Raw genomic sequence first — 17,256 nt, forward strand, 5'->3', positions numbered from 1 at the left:
AAAATACCGTTTTTTATGAAAATATGTCAATCATTATTTTAATTAAAATTCATAAAAATTATGTTTTTTATGAAAATATTTCAATCATTATTTTAATATGTTTGTAAAATTATAATGCCCCAGAAGCCGGTGTTTGGAGGATTTATTGGCACGGTTTGCCAGCCCTTGACACACCAGTGCTAATATCAAATCAAATCAAATGTTATTTGTTACATGCGCCGAATTCAACAGGTAGACCTTCCAGTGATATGCTTACTTACAAGCCCTTAACCAACAATGCAGTTTTAAGAAAAATACATCAAAAATTAAATTAAAGTAACAAATAATTAAAGAGCAGCAGTAAAATAACAATAGCGAGGAGATATACAGGGGGTACCGGTACAGAGTCAACGTGCCGGGGTACCGGTTAGTCGAGGTAATTGTGGTCCTCCAAACAGCGGCTTCTCGGGTATTACAGTCATTGTAAAGTGCCTTTGAATTCACTTTAAGAAACACGTTTGAGGATCATGCGGTGAGCTATGCATGCCTCCATTCATTTAGCCTAGCAAATGCTCATACACTCAGCAAAAAAAATAAACATCCATTTTTCAGGACCCTGTCTTTCAAAGATAATTAGTCAAAATCCAAATAACTTCACAGATCTTAATTGTAAAGAGTATAAACACTGTTTCCCATGCTTGTTCAATGAACCGTAAACAATTAATGAACATGCACCTGTGGAACAGTCGTTAAGACACTAACCGCTTACAGACGATAGGCAATTAAGGTCACAGTAATGAAAACTCAGGACACTAAAGAGGCGTTTCTACTGACTCTGAAAACACCAAAAGAAAGATGCCCAGGGTCCCTGCTCATCTGTGTGAACGTGCCTTAGGCATGCTGTAACGAGGCATGAGGACTGCAGATGTGGCCAGGGCAATAAATTGCAATGTCCGAACTGTGAGACGCCTACAGGGAGACAGGACGGACAGCTGATCATCCTTGCAGTGGCAGACCACGTGTAACAACACCAACACAGGATCGGTACATCCGAACATCACACCTGCGGGACAGGTACAGGATGGCAACAACAACTGCCCGAGTTACACCAGGAACGCACAATCCCTCCATCAGTGCTCAGACTGTCCGCAATAGGCTGAGAGAGGATGGACTGAGGGCTTGTAGGCCTGTTGTAAGGCAGGTCCTCACCAGACATCACCGGCAACAACGTCGCCTATGGGCATAAACCCACCGTCGCTGGACCAGACAGGACTGGCAAAAAGTGCTCTTCACTGACGAGTCACGGTTTTGTTTCACCAGGGGTGATGGTTGGATTCGCGTTTATCGTCAAAGGAATGAGCGTTACACCAAGGGCTGTACTCTGGAGCGGGATCAATTTGGAGGTGGAGGGTCCGTCATGGTCTTGGGCGGTGTGTCACAGCATCACTGGACTGAGCTTGTTGTTATTGCAGGTAATCTCAACACTGTGCGTTACAGGGAAGACATCCTCCTCCCTCATGTGGTACCCTTCCTGCAGGCTCATCCTTATATGACCCTCCAGCATGACAATGCCACCAGCCATACTGCTCGTTCTGTGGGTGATTTCCTGCAAGACAGGAATGTCAGTGTTCTGCCATGGCCAGCGAAGAGCCCGGATCTCAATCCCATTGAGCACCTCTGGGACCTGTTGGATGGGAGGGTGAGGGGTAGGGCCATTCCCCCCTGAAATGTCCGGGAACTTGCAGGTGCCTTAGTGGAAGAGTGGGGTAACATCTCACAGCAAGAACTGGCAAATCTGGTGCAGTCCATGAGGAGATGCACTGCAGCACTTAATGCAGCTGGTGGCCACACCGGCTACTGACTGTTACTTTTGATTTTGACCCCCCTTTGTTCAGGGACACATTATTCAATTTCTGTCTGTGGAACTTGTTCAGTTTATGTCTCAGTTGTTGAATCTTGTTATGTTCATACAAATATTTACACATGTTAAGTTCGCTGAAAATAAATGCAGTTGACAGTGAGAGGATGTTTCTTTTTTTTGCTGAATTTATATTCCTATGCCAGAGTCAACACAAATCTATTCTGTAACAACAATGCCATGTTACAAGTGTTTATAGGCCATACCTGATGATATGCAGCTGCTGTGTTAAACGACAAATGTCTTTTTCTTGAATTCATTGCTGATCAGATACTTCAGTTGTAACTGGTTCTGTTGCACTACGTTTTTACAGTTGATAGACAACTTTATCACCGTTTCAAACTTAGACTATACTCTTTTTTTAACAATAGCCTGTATACAAAGCAAAACGTCTCCGGTGCTGCAGCATGCGCTCATTCGTTGTCATGCTCTGTTGTGGTATTAAAAAAGTATCTGCTTGTCTCAAGTCATTCATTATTATTTTGGGTATAGCAGTGGGTCACTTGTTTATTTTCAAGCGTTCAGGGAGGGTCGGGTAAATATATATTTGACTAAAGGGAGGGCCATCCATTTTAATTTCAGAGAGGTCTGATTTTCTTCAGGTATCCCTCATTATAAACAATGTACAGTCCCTTACAGTAGTTATACTCCTTTCTTTCCTATGAGTTTCACATAATTAACACTAAATCATTTCTGGAAATGAATCACAAAGCACATTGCATCTCTACATTCCTTATAGATGCAACAGAAATAAGCATGCAGTCTCCCCCAAAATATTAGATAAAAAAAAACAATTAAACTTAGGAGAGATGGGAGGCGTGAGTGGCTATGAGGGTTGCATAGACTTAGAAAAGAGAAAGGCCAGCCATCTTAGAACCTCCTATCTCAGGTAAATATAATAAATATCCTTACTGTAAGATTAGAAAAACCGACAGGATTTAAAATCATTCAAACAGTGGAATCAGAGCCCAGAATGGATTGGCCTAGGTTCACATATTATAGTATCCATTGGGCATAACTACCGTAAACACAATGCATTCTGTGATTTTAGAAGGCACAGTAAAGGAACAGAAGAACACATGAACCATGGTCTTGTGTTAAAGTGCAGTATGCCTTTCCTGCTACTCCCTTAGCTAGTGGTAATCTTTTCATCTGTCGACCCTTCGATCTATCCATCTTGATCTGTCAATCTAGTATCATTCTGAGAGGACTTCATGGTGCGATGTTCAGAGAGGAAGGACAAAGAAGGCCGCCAGCGGTCTTTGGGGACAGGATGCGGCGAGGTCACTGGAAACGAAGTGGCATCACGGACTTTCCAGCTGCAGAGGGAACAATGAGAGTTAACATACGCTATACATACAAACGTATGTATACACCACTTCAAATGAGTGGATTCGGCTATTTCTGCCACAGGGTGTATATAATCGAGCACACAGACATAGACAAACACTGGCAGTAGAATGGCCTTACTGAAGAGCTCAGTGACTTTCAACGTTGCACCGTCATAGGATGCCACCCTTCCAACAAATCAGTTCGTCAAATTTCTAAACTGCTATAGATGCCCCAGTCAACTGTAAGTGCTGTTACTGTGAAGTGGAAACCTCTCGGCGCAACAACGGCTCAGCCGCGAAGTGGTAGGCCACACAAGCTCACAGAATGGGACCGGTGAGTTCTGAATCGCGTAGCGCATAAAATCGCCTGTCCTTGTTTGCAACACTCATTATCGAGTTCCAAATTGCCTCTGGAAGCAACGTCAGTACAATAACTATTCATCAGGAGCTTCATGAAATAGGTTTCCATGGCCGAGCAGATGCACACAAGCCTAAGATCACCATGTGCAATGCCAAGCGTCGGCTGGAGTGGTGTAAAGCTCGTACCCATTGGACTCCGGAGCAGTGGGAACGCATTCTATGGAGTGATGAATTACGCTATACCATCTGGCAGTCTGACGGACGAATCTGGGTTTGGCGGATGCCAGGAGAATGCTACCTGCCCGAATGCATAGTGCCAACCGTAAAGTTTGGTAGTGGAAGAAAAATGGTCTGGGGCTGTTTTTCATAGTTCAAGCTAGGCCCCTTAGTTGGGGCAGCAGGTAGCCTGGCGGGTAGGAGTGTTGGACCACTAAACAAAAGGTTGCTGGATCAAATCACTGAGCTGACAAGGTAAAAATCTGTCATTTTGTCCCTGAGCAAGGCTGTTAACCCACTGTTCCCGGGCGATTCTGTGCTTCCAACTTTGTGGCAACAGTTTGGGGAAGGCCCTTTCCTGTTTCAGCATGACAATGCCCACGTGAAAAACGTGAGGTCCATACAGAAATGGTTTGTCGAGATCGGTGTGGAAGAACTTGACTGGCCTGCACAGAGCCCTAACCTCTAGCCCATCAAACACCTTTGGGATGAATTGAAACACCGACTGCAAACCAGGCCTAATCGCCCAACATTAGTGCCTGACCTCACTAACGCTCATGACTGAATGGAAGCAAGTCCCCGCAGCAATGTTCCAACATCTAGTAAAAAGCCTTCCCAGAAGAGTGGAGGCTCTTATAACAGCAGAGGACTCCATATTAATTCCCATGACTTTGGAATGAGATGTTCGATGAGCAGGTGTCCACATACTTTTGGTCAAGTAGTGTAAGTCAATGGAAGGTGAGCTGTGTATTAGGTGTGTATTGCATGGTGTGGTTTGATGGAACACAAGCAATCCAGGTAGTTTCTCTTCATCTCACCTGCATCTTGCTGTAGATCCAGGGCAGTAGGCTAGACACCTTGGTGTAGACCCCCGGCCTGTTACTCTGCCCACAGCCGCTGCCCCAGCTGGTCACGCCCACCAGCTGCCAAAGGTTGTTACTGGCTTGGCACACCAGAGGACCACCACTGTCTCCCTGTGAGAGAAGAGAAGAGGAGAGAATGGATGAATGAACAGTTGAAGTGAGGGGCCAAGATGTGGAAAGCACCTGCTACAATATACTGTATGTTCTCATGTCGTGGATAGCAGATGAGGTAGAAGGGAATTTGAGCAGTGGGAGAGACGATTTTCTCAGCCCAACGGCGTCTAAGATGAGGACAAGAGTTGGTGAGTAGCAGGAAAGGACAGCTGTGGATTACCGAAGTTCCGAATTTTAATGAGTAATGTTGGCACCAAACGTTCTAAGACAGTTAGTTAGACTCTGGGAAGAATTTAGAATGTTGCTGTCATGGAACATCTGGTGTCCTTACGGAGGTCAGTTTGACAGACTATGGCTCTGTAAAACAAAAAAAATACATATTTTTGTATGTTAATGGGATAGGGAGAGATAGAGGTGAAAGGCAGGAGTAAGAGTGCTGAAAGAGTAGTAGGCCGAAATGGAACCCATGCTGACAGCGGCACATTGTACATGTGCTCCAGAGGCAGCGGCTTAAACCCCTAGAGCACCCCAGGGGCCTCATTTCTAACCGTTGCGTAAATTTCACACCAAAAATATTGAGATTTATAAACTTGGTGTACGCCGTTCATACACGTCTCCCGTTATAAATCAGACTTGACGTAAAACTGTGCGTGTGAACAAGCATTATAACTCTGTAAGACTAACGCCTTCTATTTTCTGTATAATTTGGAACTATTGGAATTAGGCCACGGCAATTTCTAAAAGAAAGAGCAATTGCGATGTTTTTGGAGGTGTTGGCAGAAACTTTTAATCTTTTGCAATAACTTATGCAGTATCTGGCAAAGGACTGGGACAGTTTCTGAAAGAGAAAACAATGGCTAATTGTTGTGGACCTGCCAGCAGAACATTTTAGTTCAACAATGTTTTGCATTGACTTTTCCTCCAACCTAAATATGCTGGACTGCGAATTCTGAAACATTGTCTAGGCTACTCAAAACATTTTAAATTACAGTAGGCTACTCACAGTTGTTGCATACATAATGCAATGTAAAATATCAACTGTCTGTTCACCTGTTAAATTCAACTGTGCGTGCTGCCTATGGGATCGCATAGGCTATCTATTTACTAGGCTACTAGGCCCAATTAAATGAGATGTGCATGGCATTTTTTTATATGGCTACTTCGTGAATGCATGACGGCTAAAAAAAAGGTGAGGAATTTATTCTGCAATGGTTATAATAATAAAGTAAATAGGAAATAGATGTGTCTAATTATTTTAGAATCCAAAAACAAAGAACATAGATTTTTCCCTCTTCTCACTAATGGCAAATGGCTGCATCTTATTTTCCTTTTACATATATATTTTTTTATATATTAAGCGTGTCATCATATCCCCTATTTGCACAAAATACTTACTTGCCTGCTTGCAATACAATACTTCAAGCACTAGAAAATGTGTGTAGGCATGGACTGACGTTTGCGTGGAGATAAGCATATTCTCACGCCGAGTTAAGTTTGTATTAAAGCCAACGTTTGCGGTAAAACTGCAGCACGCACGTTTTGGGGTATATTTTATACGTACGCAATGTTTATAAAATGGGTCCCAAGCCCTGTAAATAGAAGAATTCAACTACAATATGTAGACATGTACCTGACAGGAGTCCCTGCCCCCGTTGAGATCTCCGGCACACAGCATGTTGTTGGACACACTGCCAGAGTATACTTTGGAGCTGTTACACACACGCACGTCGATGATGTCAACGGCCACCTCCATCAAGTCTTTGGAGGGTTTCGCTGTGAAGGGACACATACAGTACACGGTCATTCTCCAAACACACACACTTCAGCTAGCAACACTATGGCTAGTTGCACTATGCGAACTGTTGCTCTTCTGAATATAGCATGTGTTTTCTGCAATGAGAAGACAGTGAGATTGGATGAATGATGCAGGTGTAGCCTCCTTTCTGCACATCACTCTCTTTGTATCATAGAGACGGACAGGCCATATGGCAATTCTGGAAAATGCCAGATGGGCGGGTTGATTTTTAACCCAGTGGGCCTGTCCAAATTGTTGTTGTTTCTTGTGCAAAATGATAAAAAACGGCTGGTGTGTGGGCCTCGATGATAGAAATGGGCCAGTGTGTTAGAAATTTCCGATCCGAATTCTGGTCCCAGTCTGTCCCTGTTGTTTCACTCTAAGAAACATTATTTCCTTTCGTATAGTCTATTTCTCACTCCCTTGTCTCTCTTCCTACCTGCCCCCTCATCTGTTGTTCCGAATCCCGAGGTCCAGCATTTGGTTCCATGGGGGAATGTCTGGTCAAAGGCTGGCAAACAGGCAGGCTGAACTGCATCTGAATAAAAACAACACAAACAGTAAGTTAGATTAACAGAGTGGGCATTCTGACTTCAGACACTTTCGTAACACATAGTTACAAAAATGACACACACGTACCCACACCCATACGCACACACACCCATGTGAGGTTACCATTCTGAGAGTGGATGCATCCCAGGCATTTAGAGCTCAAAGGGCAAACATTTTCACAGTGCTGTACCAACATTGATGCTAGCGTTTCCCTAGCGTTTCCCTAGCGTTTCCCTGATATTGAAGGAATAGAGCCGGACTCACTAGTGAAGTCCACTGGTGAGGCCAGCTTCAGTATGGCGATGTCCTGGTCGTTGGTTACATTGTTGTAGTTCTCATTCACGATGATCTTCTCTACGAGGTAGGGAGAAGGAAGCTTGTCTTGTGTCACCACTCCTCCGTACACACGCCACTTACTGGCATCAAGAACCGGAGGGAGCGGCCTTCAATGGGCACGGGAAGAAAATACAATAAAATTATAATGAATTTACTTCTCAAACCAAGGCTGTAGTTTATGACACAGATTATGTTATTATTATGGTAATAAGGTGTATAATTGAGTTTGGTTGTCAAGGTGAGGGTTGTTGAGCTGATGAGGGGTTGTCATGCTGTTTATTCTTGAGTCACGCTGAGCAAGTTGCTGCACAGATTCACTACTAGTCTGTGTTTTATATGGATATGTGTTAGTAAAAGGACTGACATTCTCCTTAGGCTAATGCGTTCATGACCCTGTCGGAAACTCGGAAATACAAGCTTCCGAGTGGGAACAAATCCATTTGAATTGTCCTCTAACGAGTCATTAAAAGTCATACTCCCTAGCATCACCTGAGTACTCCGGTATTGTCGGACATGCTGAACTCTGACTAAGGACTTCTTGTTGTTTCATTTATCAAAAACAATCCATTTATATGTTGTTGTTTTTTTACACTGTTTACGAGCATTTTCGCTGTGCTTTCCGTTTATGGTTGGAGTAGCTAGCTTGGCATTCTCAACGAATTCAAAACATGAACGCAGCGAAGAGGGTAATCTGTGGAGCTATTACCAAGGATCTACATAGTGTGTTTAGAATTAGAACCAAGGGATCCGTTTGGAACTGAGCCTTGTTGTCCTCTAGTCACTGACCCGAGGAAGCAGTGGGCAGCTGTCACCACAAAGTCAGGGGACACCAGGATCCCTCCACAGACGTGTGATCCACCAAAGTGTAGAGAGAGTTGCCAGGGCCATTGGCCCAGCTTGGCAACACTGCCCCCTATGATCCGAGAGGACAACTGTTGACGTCCACAATCTCGGAAAAGGGGAAGAAGTGATCAAATGTTTGTATCTAATTTAACTAGAAGTCAAATTCAAATAGAAGGTTGATATAGACCTGCCTGGTGAAATATGACCAGATTGAGAGCTCCTTACCAACACACTGCAGAGAGACAGTATTCTGGTCAGGGCAGGACGAGCTACACAGCAACACAAGCACAACCATGTCAGGAACTCAGGATCTAACATTAAACCACACTGGGATATGTGCAGCATGGTTACAGTTGTTTTGAAACAGCCTTCATGAGGCTTATAATGCAGCTATAATAATGACATACCATTACATCCCAACCAGTCATGACAGATAATGACAGTGTATGACTTAACGCCATCATTCCCTCGACATTACTGGGACTGAAATGAGTAAATACATATGTGCTAAGGTTTGTAGAGGAGTTCTCTTACCTGACATTGACCTGGCCCTGGATGGGTAAAGACGATCTGTTGTTCAGGGTTAGACCAATGGACTGCTGGGATTTCACTGCCTTGGTTGCAAAGGACCTGCATGGTCGACACACAAACACATTTAGATTCTGTCTGCCAAAGCAATACGAAAATCTATTCCCCTCCCATGAAGCATTCCCAGAAAGTCAATTTGGCCACAGGCACACCAACCCCAGAGAGAGAGGAGAGCAGAGATTCAATCTGAGAGTAAATAATGAAAATGGCAGCGGTGAAATTAGACGTCACTGAGCAAATGCCTGTGAGAGAAAGTAGTTGCTTTGAGAGGTAGCGTATACAAAAGGCTGTTCTGAGAGAAAGTGATTGCTCTCTAAAGGTAGCTTATGAAATGGCTGCTGTGAAAAAAGGTGATGTCTTACTTTCTGAAGCCCAGTTGGGCACAGGTTCGGTTGGCGTAGCTCTGGTCCCATCCCTGGTAACACACTGGGAGAAAACGACCGTCCTGAGACGTTCTGACCTGTAGAGCACCGTCCGCCCCAAACCTCACTGGAGAGAGAGGGAGAGGAGGGATGGAAGAAACAAGATACGAAAAGGGTTGTGTTTCTCTGCTTGTCATACGTCGGGTGTACATCGAGACACCTGTCCACCTGGCTTTCATTTCTGTACACCTACCTGCAAGTCTGTATGTCTGTCTGTCGTGTTGTGTGTGAGAGTGTGCTTACCACAGCTGGACTCATCCGTGCCCAGTTGGCAGTCCCGCAGAGCGTCACATTGGACGGTGGAGTTGGAGCAGGTGTCATGAACAGGCATGCTCAACTGCTTCTCATGGTGCCCCTCATCCTCACTGTCATGGTGGTCGAGGGTGGCAGCCGCTGTTGCCAACCTGGTACCGTAACGCACTACCCAGAGAGAGAGAGAGAGAGAGAGAGGAAATATGTGCAACATGGTCACAGCTGATTTGAAACAGCCTTCACGAGGCCTATAATGTAGCTATAAGCGAGAGAGAGCGAGAGAGGCGGGGGAAGGGTTGGATGGGGTAGGTTGGGGGCCACAGAGAACGTGTAAGGGTGGGGAGAAGAGGAGAGACAGAGGAAGTGGTAGCAGAGGAAGACTGTCAATGTCTGTACAAATACAGAAGGGAAAGGGTCAGTTGCATGACTGAATGCATTCAACCGAAATGCGTCTTCCGCATTTAACCCGACCCCTCCTGAATCAGAGAGTAGCTTAGAAATAAATGAGTAAACAGGCATACAAATACATGAGTAACAACATAAGAATAAATATGACGACAACCCTGGTCTTACCTCCGAGCCAGATGGCAATGGCCAGGAGGAGCAGCAGAACGATGCCTGCTGACCCACCAAAGCACTTGGCACTACGGTGGCAGCATTTGTGTTTCTTCTTGTTGTCAGGAAGAGCTGGTAAAACACACACAACATACACGTCAAAACAGATATACCTTCCCCAGGAGACCATATACAAACCATACACTGAGTGTGCAAAAACATAAAGAACACCTTCCTAATATTGAGTCGCACTCCCGTTTGCCTTCACATTGGGTCATGGACTCTACAAGGTGTCGAAAGCATTCCACAGAGATCCTGGCCAATGTTGACTCCAATGCTTCTCATAGCTATGTCAGGTTGGTTGGATGTCCTTTGGGTGGTGGACCATTCTTGAAACACACGGGAAACTGTTGAGCGTGAAAAACCCAGCAGGATTGCAGTTCTTTACACACTTAAGCCTGTGTGCCTGGCACCTACTATCTTGCCCATTCACCCTCTGAATGGCACAGATACACAATCTATGTCTCAATTGTCTCAAGGCTTAAAAATCCTTCTTTAAACTGTCTCCTCCCCTTCATCTACACTGATTGAAGTGGATTTAACTAGTGAAATCAATAAGGTATCTGTCACGTTCACTGTCCTCAAACTCCCTGTCATAAATCAGCCAAGGCGCAGCGTGCCGGTAATTCCACATCCTTTATTTTACGTGAAACCGAACAAAACAATAAACAGGATAAACAGAAATGACCGTGACGCAACTGAGGCGCACACAAAACACTCACAGAAAGAATAATTACCCACAAACATAGGTGGTGAAAAGGCTACCTAAGTATGATTCCCAATCAGAGACAACGATAGACAGCTGCCTCTGATTGGAAACCATACTCGGCCAAAACAAAAAAATATAATGACATAGAATGCCCACCCCATGTCACACCCTGACCTAACCAAACAGAGAAAAACAGCTCTCTCAGGTCAGGGCGTGACAGGATCATAGCTTTCACCTGGATTCACCTGGTCAGTCTACGTCACGGACAGAGCAGGTGTTCCTAATGTTCTGTACACTCAGTGTATAGACAACACATAATGCAGACAGATAACTAGGGAGTTAAAATCACACTTCTCAAGGATGTTTTTGTATTGCTACCAATTCTGTTGAAACTTCTATTATTTTACGCTACTTTCACTGGTGGTTTGTAGTCCCCTGAAAGTAAATAAGGAATAGAGGGAACTGGACTAGGACAAAACTGGGATAGTCAGGCAGTAGATAGAGAGTACTACTCACATATACTGGGCTGGCAGATGTGTTGCGCAGCCACTGGTGGGGGGTGCTGGGGGATGTAGTGTAGCTGGTTGGGAGGAGTGTGCCTTGGACCCGCTCCATAGAATGCCTCTTCATAGGACTGGAGGGGCGGGACGGTTTGTACCTCAACAGAGTAGTATGGAGGAGGGAGCTCGTACTGCAGGGGAGAACACAGAGAAAAAGACAAAAGGTTAAGCAGCAAAAGGTTAAGCAGTCAGGATCAAACACCCATGTGGGAACTTAAAGTCCCAGTGTTTTGTATCATGTTGTATATATTTAACACTGTAAAAGTGTAAAAAAAAAAGTGATCAGTTTTATTTCCTGATAGTTGGTGGTTGATAATACAATCTACACAGGACCTTCAAAATGACATCGCTAGGTGGTATAGGTTTATGGTCCAGTGCAGTCAAAACTGTGATTTCCCTGTGTTTTATATAATACTTTGAAATTGTACAAAATATGATAATGCCTTTTTAATGTAAGAGCTGTTGGAAAAGACAGTCTGAAATGTCATTGTTTTGTTGGGGTGGAGTTTTGGACTGCCTGGTGACATCACTAGGTGGTAAATTAGTTAATAGACCAATAAGAAAGAGGGTTCCAAACCTCTCTACCAATAACAGCTTTTCTTCAGTTTTCCCCTCCCCACTCAGACCACTCCAAGACAGTCCTAGGAAAATTCTTGCTTGAGAAATTGCTATTTGCTAAAAAGCTATTTGTTTGCCTTTGATCATTTTAATTGAGAACAATCACAGTAAGGTACTTAAATATTAGCCAGAAATGATTTGATATTGAGATAAAAATGCTGATTGGACTTTTTAATAGACCAATAACAGAGTTCAAAACTGTTCTGCCAATAACAGCTAGTTTTCAGTTTTCTCCTCCCCACTCAGACCACTCCTAGACAATCTTAGCAAAATTATTTTTTGAGAAAGTTTTTTGCTAAAAAGCTATTTTTGTTTCTTTTTTACTATTTGAATGGAAAACTATTACAGTAAGGCACTGAATTGTTTGCCAGAAATGATTTGATATTGAGATTTTTTTTTAAACGGCTGCATTGGGCCTTTAATAATCCCCAGTAAAACAACTTCCATGCAGGAACCCCGATTCTTCCATAAACAACAGTGTACGGGGTGCTGCCTAGAGACATTTTACATTTTACATTTTAGTCATTTAGCATCCAGAGCGACTTACACATGTTGATTGCGAACAGGGCTTACAGATGGTTGATGATTGGTGAAAAACAACCACATTCTAGTATCTACAGGTTAGATATAACTCATTGTCAGCCATAATCATATCATCCTCATCGAGCGAGTTTGAGATCCCAACACCTGAATAACCAACTCAAGCACAATGGAAGGTCCCATGTCTCTAGGCAACAATGTGCCGGGATTCCCAATTGGCCCCTTATTAATTTCCTCCATTCTTTATCATGCTCTCATTTCTGCTTTATATTCATCTGCTCCCCATAGCGCTATCAAGCATCTCAGACAATAGAGCTAATCAACGTTGCCAAGGACAAGCTCACATTGCCCCCCAGGAGTCTCTATTGTTGCCACGGAGAAGAAAGGTGGCTGCCATGGAGACAACAGAACAGCAAATTCCAAAATCAAGTTGTGGTCGTCCACCTGTCCCTGGCTGGCTGCTGCCAGGTTGTATCACACAGGTGATTTGTAACCCACATTCAAACACAGGTGCAGGTCAGTCAGTCTGATAGTGTGCTTTCCTCCCCCTGGGGCTGGATGACAGACAGCCAGGGTTCAATATTGGCTTTGAGTTCTGTCTCTCTTTTCCTTGACGCTAAATGGACACCTTTTCACTTTACACTGTGTGTTTATTCGGGGGAGGGGGGATGGGGTGCATTCCAGTCATGTTTCCTTGTAGGGATGACATTGCTTTTAACTTCCCTAACTGGTTCTGATGTTGGGACTTTGGCTGATCTGCGCATGGCGATGTTTATGTTGCAATGACCGACATGGAAAGAATCTGCTTCCTGTACAACATGCATGCACACATATAAATTACCTCCACACTGATTCCCATTGTTAGGTTCTAAATAAACAGAATAAAAACTAACGGACAACTAGATAACGCTCAAACCAAGTTTATTCACCCACTGGGTCAAACAGCTGCAAAGACAAAGACATGTTTTCACGAGCACATATTTATATCTTCCTCCTATGCTGAGTCTCCTCCTTGCACATCTGGACAGCCAATACATCTCTATTGCTAGACAGGACTTCAGTCATTCCTGTTCTCTCACTTCATCTGATTTGACCTCGGCCCAAATTCCTCACTCCTCCCCAAATCACGGCAGTCCTACCTTATCTGTTGACTGAAACCAGACTGTGGCCCTTCTCCTCCCCTTAGGACACCTGAGACGTAACAATAACATGTTCTTCCTGCACTCCCCTTTCTCACTCGGTAGATTTCCATATCCTCAGTTCTAACACGGTAACACGAATAAGTCTATTTCATATTTCATGTTCAGAAGTTAGTACCCAACACCACAACAGATGAGAAGTGTGCTCTGCTCTACATCTACAGTGGATGTGCTATGGATTGGTGGAGATTTACACAACATTGCAAGATTCTTAGGTGGAGGTTTGATTTCAGAGGCCCTAGGCTGTAGTGATGATCACAAGGATCATTAGATCCTATATGTCTACAGCAGACTATCACGTCCTGGCCAGTATAAGGGTTAATTGTTATTGTAGTTTGGTCAGGACGTGGCAGAGGGTATTTGTTTTATGTGGTCCGGGGTGGTGTTTTGGTAAAAGTGTGTTTGATTTAGTATTTCCGGGTTTTTGGTTTATGGTCTATGTTTATGTATTTCTATGTGTAGTCTAGTAAGTGTGTTTCTATGTAGAGTTAATTAGGGTGGACTTCCAATTGAAGGCAGCTGTGTGGTGTTGCCTTCGATTGGAAGTCCTATATTAGTTGGGTGTGTTTGTCTGTGTGTTTGTGGGAGATTGTTCTGTGTTTAGCCTTGTGCCTTGCCAGACTGTCTGTATATCGGTCGTTCACTTGTTTTGTTATTTTGGTGTTCATTTTGGGAAGTTAATAAACGTCAAGATGAGCTTACACATACCTGCTGCGTTTTGGTCCTCCATTACCGACGAAAACCGTGACACAGACGTGGATCATATTGAAGTGTTTGTCTGGTTGTCTGTCTTGGTGACAGAGTGAAGACTCCAGGGCACAGTCAGTAATAATACCAGTTTATAACCTAAACCTTTTCTTTGGTAAACAGCTCCAGTTTCATGACCATAGGCACCAAACTCCAACGCAAACGAACCAGAATGCTGTCCCAAGTGGATATTCAGTTGGTGGAAGAGCCGGCTTGCCTGAATTCCCAACTGAATCGACATAGGTCAATAGACATTGTTCCAGGTTTTATGTTTCAGTTACATTTCAAAGGGAAGATTGTACTTATAAAACATTGAAGTTGTTATATACTGTAATTTTGAACTTCAATTCCAAAGAGTACCTTTGAGCTCAATACTAGATCTGTAGGTAAAATGGAACCAGCCCACATTGATTGATTCATTAATCAAGACAGATAAATCCTCTCTGTTACTGATGGGACTCCACAGTAGCAGGGTAGAGTAGGCCTATTGGGCTCATTTCCACCACAGGTCTTATTTCACAATCTGCCCCCGTATTTTGGTTCCACAAACTGGGTGAATAGACTAGTTTGAGCCATAAAACCACTATCCATTTAGATGAAGAACCCCGACTTTCAACATATTTCCCACATGGAGGATTCAACATCAATTCAAAACACCATGCGAAGCAACACAGTACAGAGATCAGAGACAGAGGCGATCGCAATGAGATCATATGGGGCTCCAGCGACACACCAGCTTGACCCTGTGCCTCGGTCTCCTGGTAAGATGTCAACACAAATTGGTTCACATATCCTGCAATCTGTCCATGATGTGGCAAAGAGTACAACTTTTGAGAACATCAGCAATACACAAGGAAAGGCCACTTTTAGTTAAATAACCCACTCTGACAGAGGAAAGTGAGAGTACGAGTACAGCATGGTCAGTGTATGAGAAAGAAAAGAGTCTTGTTTTGGAAGCTGGTGACAGAAGTTAGCCCATGGGAAACAGATAGAGAACCAGAGAAGCAGAGAACACGGAGGACAGGATAAAGGAAGAACTTACAGGGTCATGCTTTGCCATCGGACGCTGGGGGAGCAGTGAGGAGAATGGAGGTGAGACCTGGTAGGAGGAGCTTTTCACAGGGCCACTCAAACAGTCACAGAACAGTGATCAGAGCATGCTGACGCCACATTTGGCACTCCTTCTTTCCTCTCACTGTCTAACCCTGGACCCCTCCACCCAAGCCACACAGGTGGGACTGCCCCCCTCCATCCAACCCTCCCTCTCTCATCTCCTCTTCACTAAAATGGGTGTGTCCCAGTGCGCTACTTTCCCACCCGCCAGACCGGTTTCAAGGTAGCCAAGGAGAGACAAAGATTGATTCACACCGTGTGGCCTGCTCCATTCCAGCTCAGGTGACACCAGCAGGGCAATCAGAGCCAGGGACCAAAATGGCGTCCTCTCAGACAGCCACATTTTATTTATGTGGCAGATCTTTTTCTCAGGACCTCAGTTTGAAAAATTCTGTCTGTCAGTAGTCACAACTCATGTGATGTAGAGTTGTTCCAAATACATAGCAGTTGATCCAATCAAATATGTAGACATTATATTGAAATATTGAGTTTAAATACCTATCAAACTCAAATAAATGTACAAACCTAAATCGTGTTGCCCATACATATACTTCATCTTCATAATCATGTAACACTGGGATGTTCATGAAATGAACAGTGCTTAGGGAAACAAATAGAATGGCGCCGTGTCAACGCAGTTAACGAACTTTAGATGTCTTACTCAATATGCCTTTGTGAGCCCACAGTATTTATAGAAAGTGCTTGTCATAAAACAAGAGCTTCCTTATGGGAAGAATGTGTTTATTTTGTGAGTTTTCTTTTTCCCCCACCTTGTGTAACTGCGTTTGTGTGCATCCTTGGGTGCAGATAGAATATATTTCATTAGTGATGTCACGGTGTACAAAAATGAGCTCAGACTGCATTCCTTCTACTAGAGAAAGCACAGGCATGCAGACAAGCACCCGTAATCACACACACACACACACACACACACACACACACACACACACACACACACACACACACACACACACACACACACACACACACACACACACACACACACACACACACACACACACTTTAAAGTCAAATTATCTTAGTTTCATTATTGAAAGCCTAAATAGAATGTTGCTTATTTTCATGGCCTCAAACACCTCTTCCTCCTAGTGGTGTAAAGTACTTAAGTAAAAACACTTTAGAGTTTTTGGGGGTACCTGTAATTTACTTTACTATTTATATTTTTGACAACTTGTACTTTTACTTCACTACATCCCTTAAGAAAATATTGTACTTTTTACTCCATACAAAAGTACTCGTTACATTTTGAATGCTTAGCAGGACAGGAAAATGGTCCAATTCACACACTTATCAACAGAACACCCTGGTCATCCCTACTGCCTCTGATCTGTCAGACTCACTAAACACACATTCTTTGTTTGTAAATTATGTCTGAATGTTGGAGTGTGCCCCTGGCTATCTGTAAATTTAAAAAACTGGAAAATGGTGCCATCTGGTTTGCTTAAAATAAGGAATTTGAAATGATTTATACTTTTACTTTTGATACTTAAGTATATTTGAGCAATTACATTTACTTTTGATACAAGTATATTTTAAACCAAATACTTGACTTTGACTTTGACTTT

General features: G+C 43.5%; 1 protein-coding gene across 1 annotated transcript; it reads right to left on the minus strand.

Annotated features, from left to right (window-relative positions):
• Positions 1-127: 127 nt before the first annotated feature.
• Positions 128-15,757, minus strand: LOC123729263 (transmembrane protease serine 13). The gene is made up of 13 exons (XM_045703563.2): positions 15,600-15,757; positions 11,410-11,584; positions 10,143-10,256; positions 9,561-9,737; positions 9,258-9,384; positions 8,842-8,937; positions 8,533-8,576; positions 8,251-8,413; positions 7,393-7,571; positions 7,016-7,114; positions 6,412-6,554; positions 4,623-4,778; positions 128-3,216 (listed from the first exon to the last, which is right to left on the minus strand). The coding sequence occupies exons 1-13, from the start codon at positions 15,615-15,617 to the stop codon at positions 3,202-3,204; spliced, it is 1,506 nt and encodes a 501-aa protein (XP_045559519.1). The 5' UTR covers positions 15,618-15,757; the 3' UTR covers positions 128-3,201.
• Positions 15,758-17,256: the final 1,499 nt, after the last annotated feature.

This window comes from Salmo salar, chromosome 20 (assembly GCF_965601325.2).
Source record: "Salmo salar chromosome 20, fSalSal1, whole genome shotgun sequence".
In the NCBI taxonomy this organism is placed as follows: domain Eukaryota; kingdom Metazoa; phylum Chordata; class Actinopteri; order Salmoniformes; family Salmonidae; genus Salmo; species Salmo salar.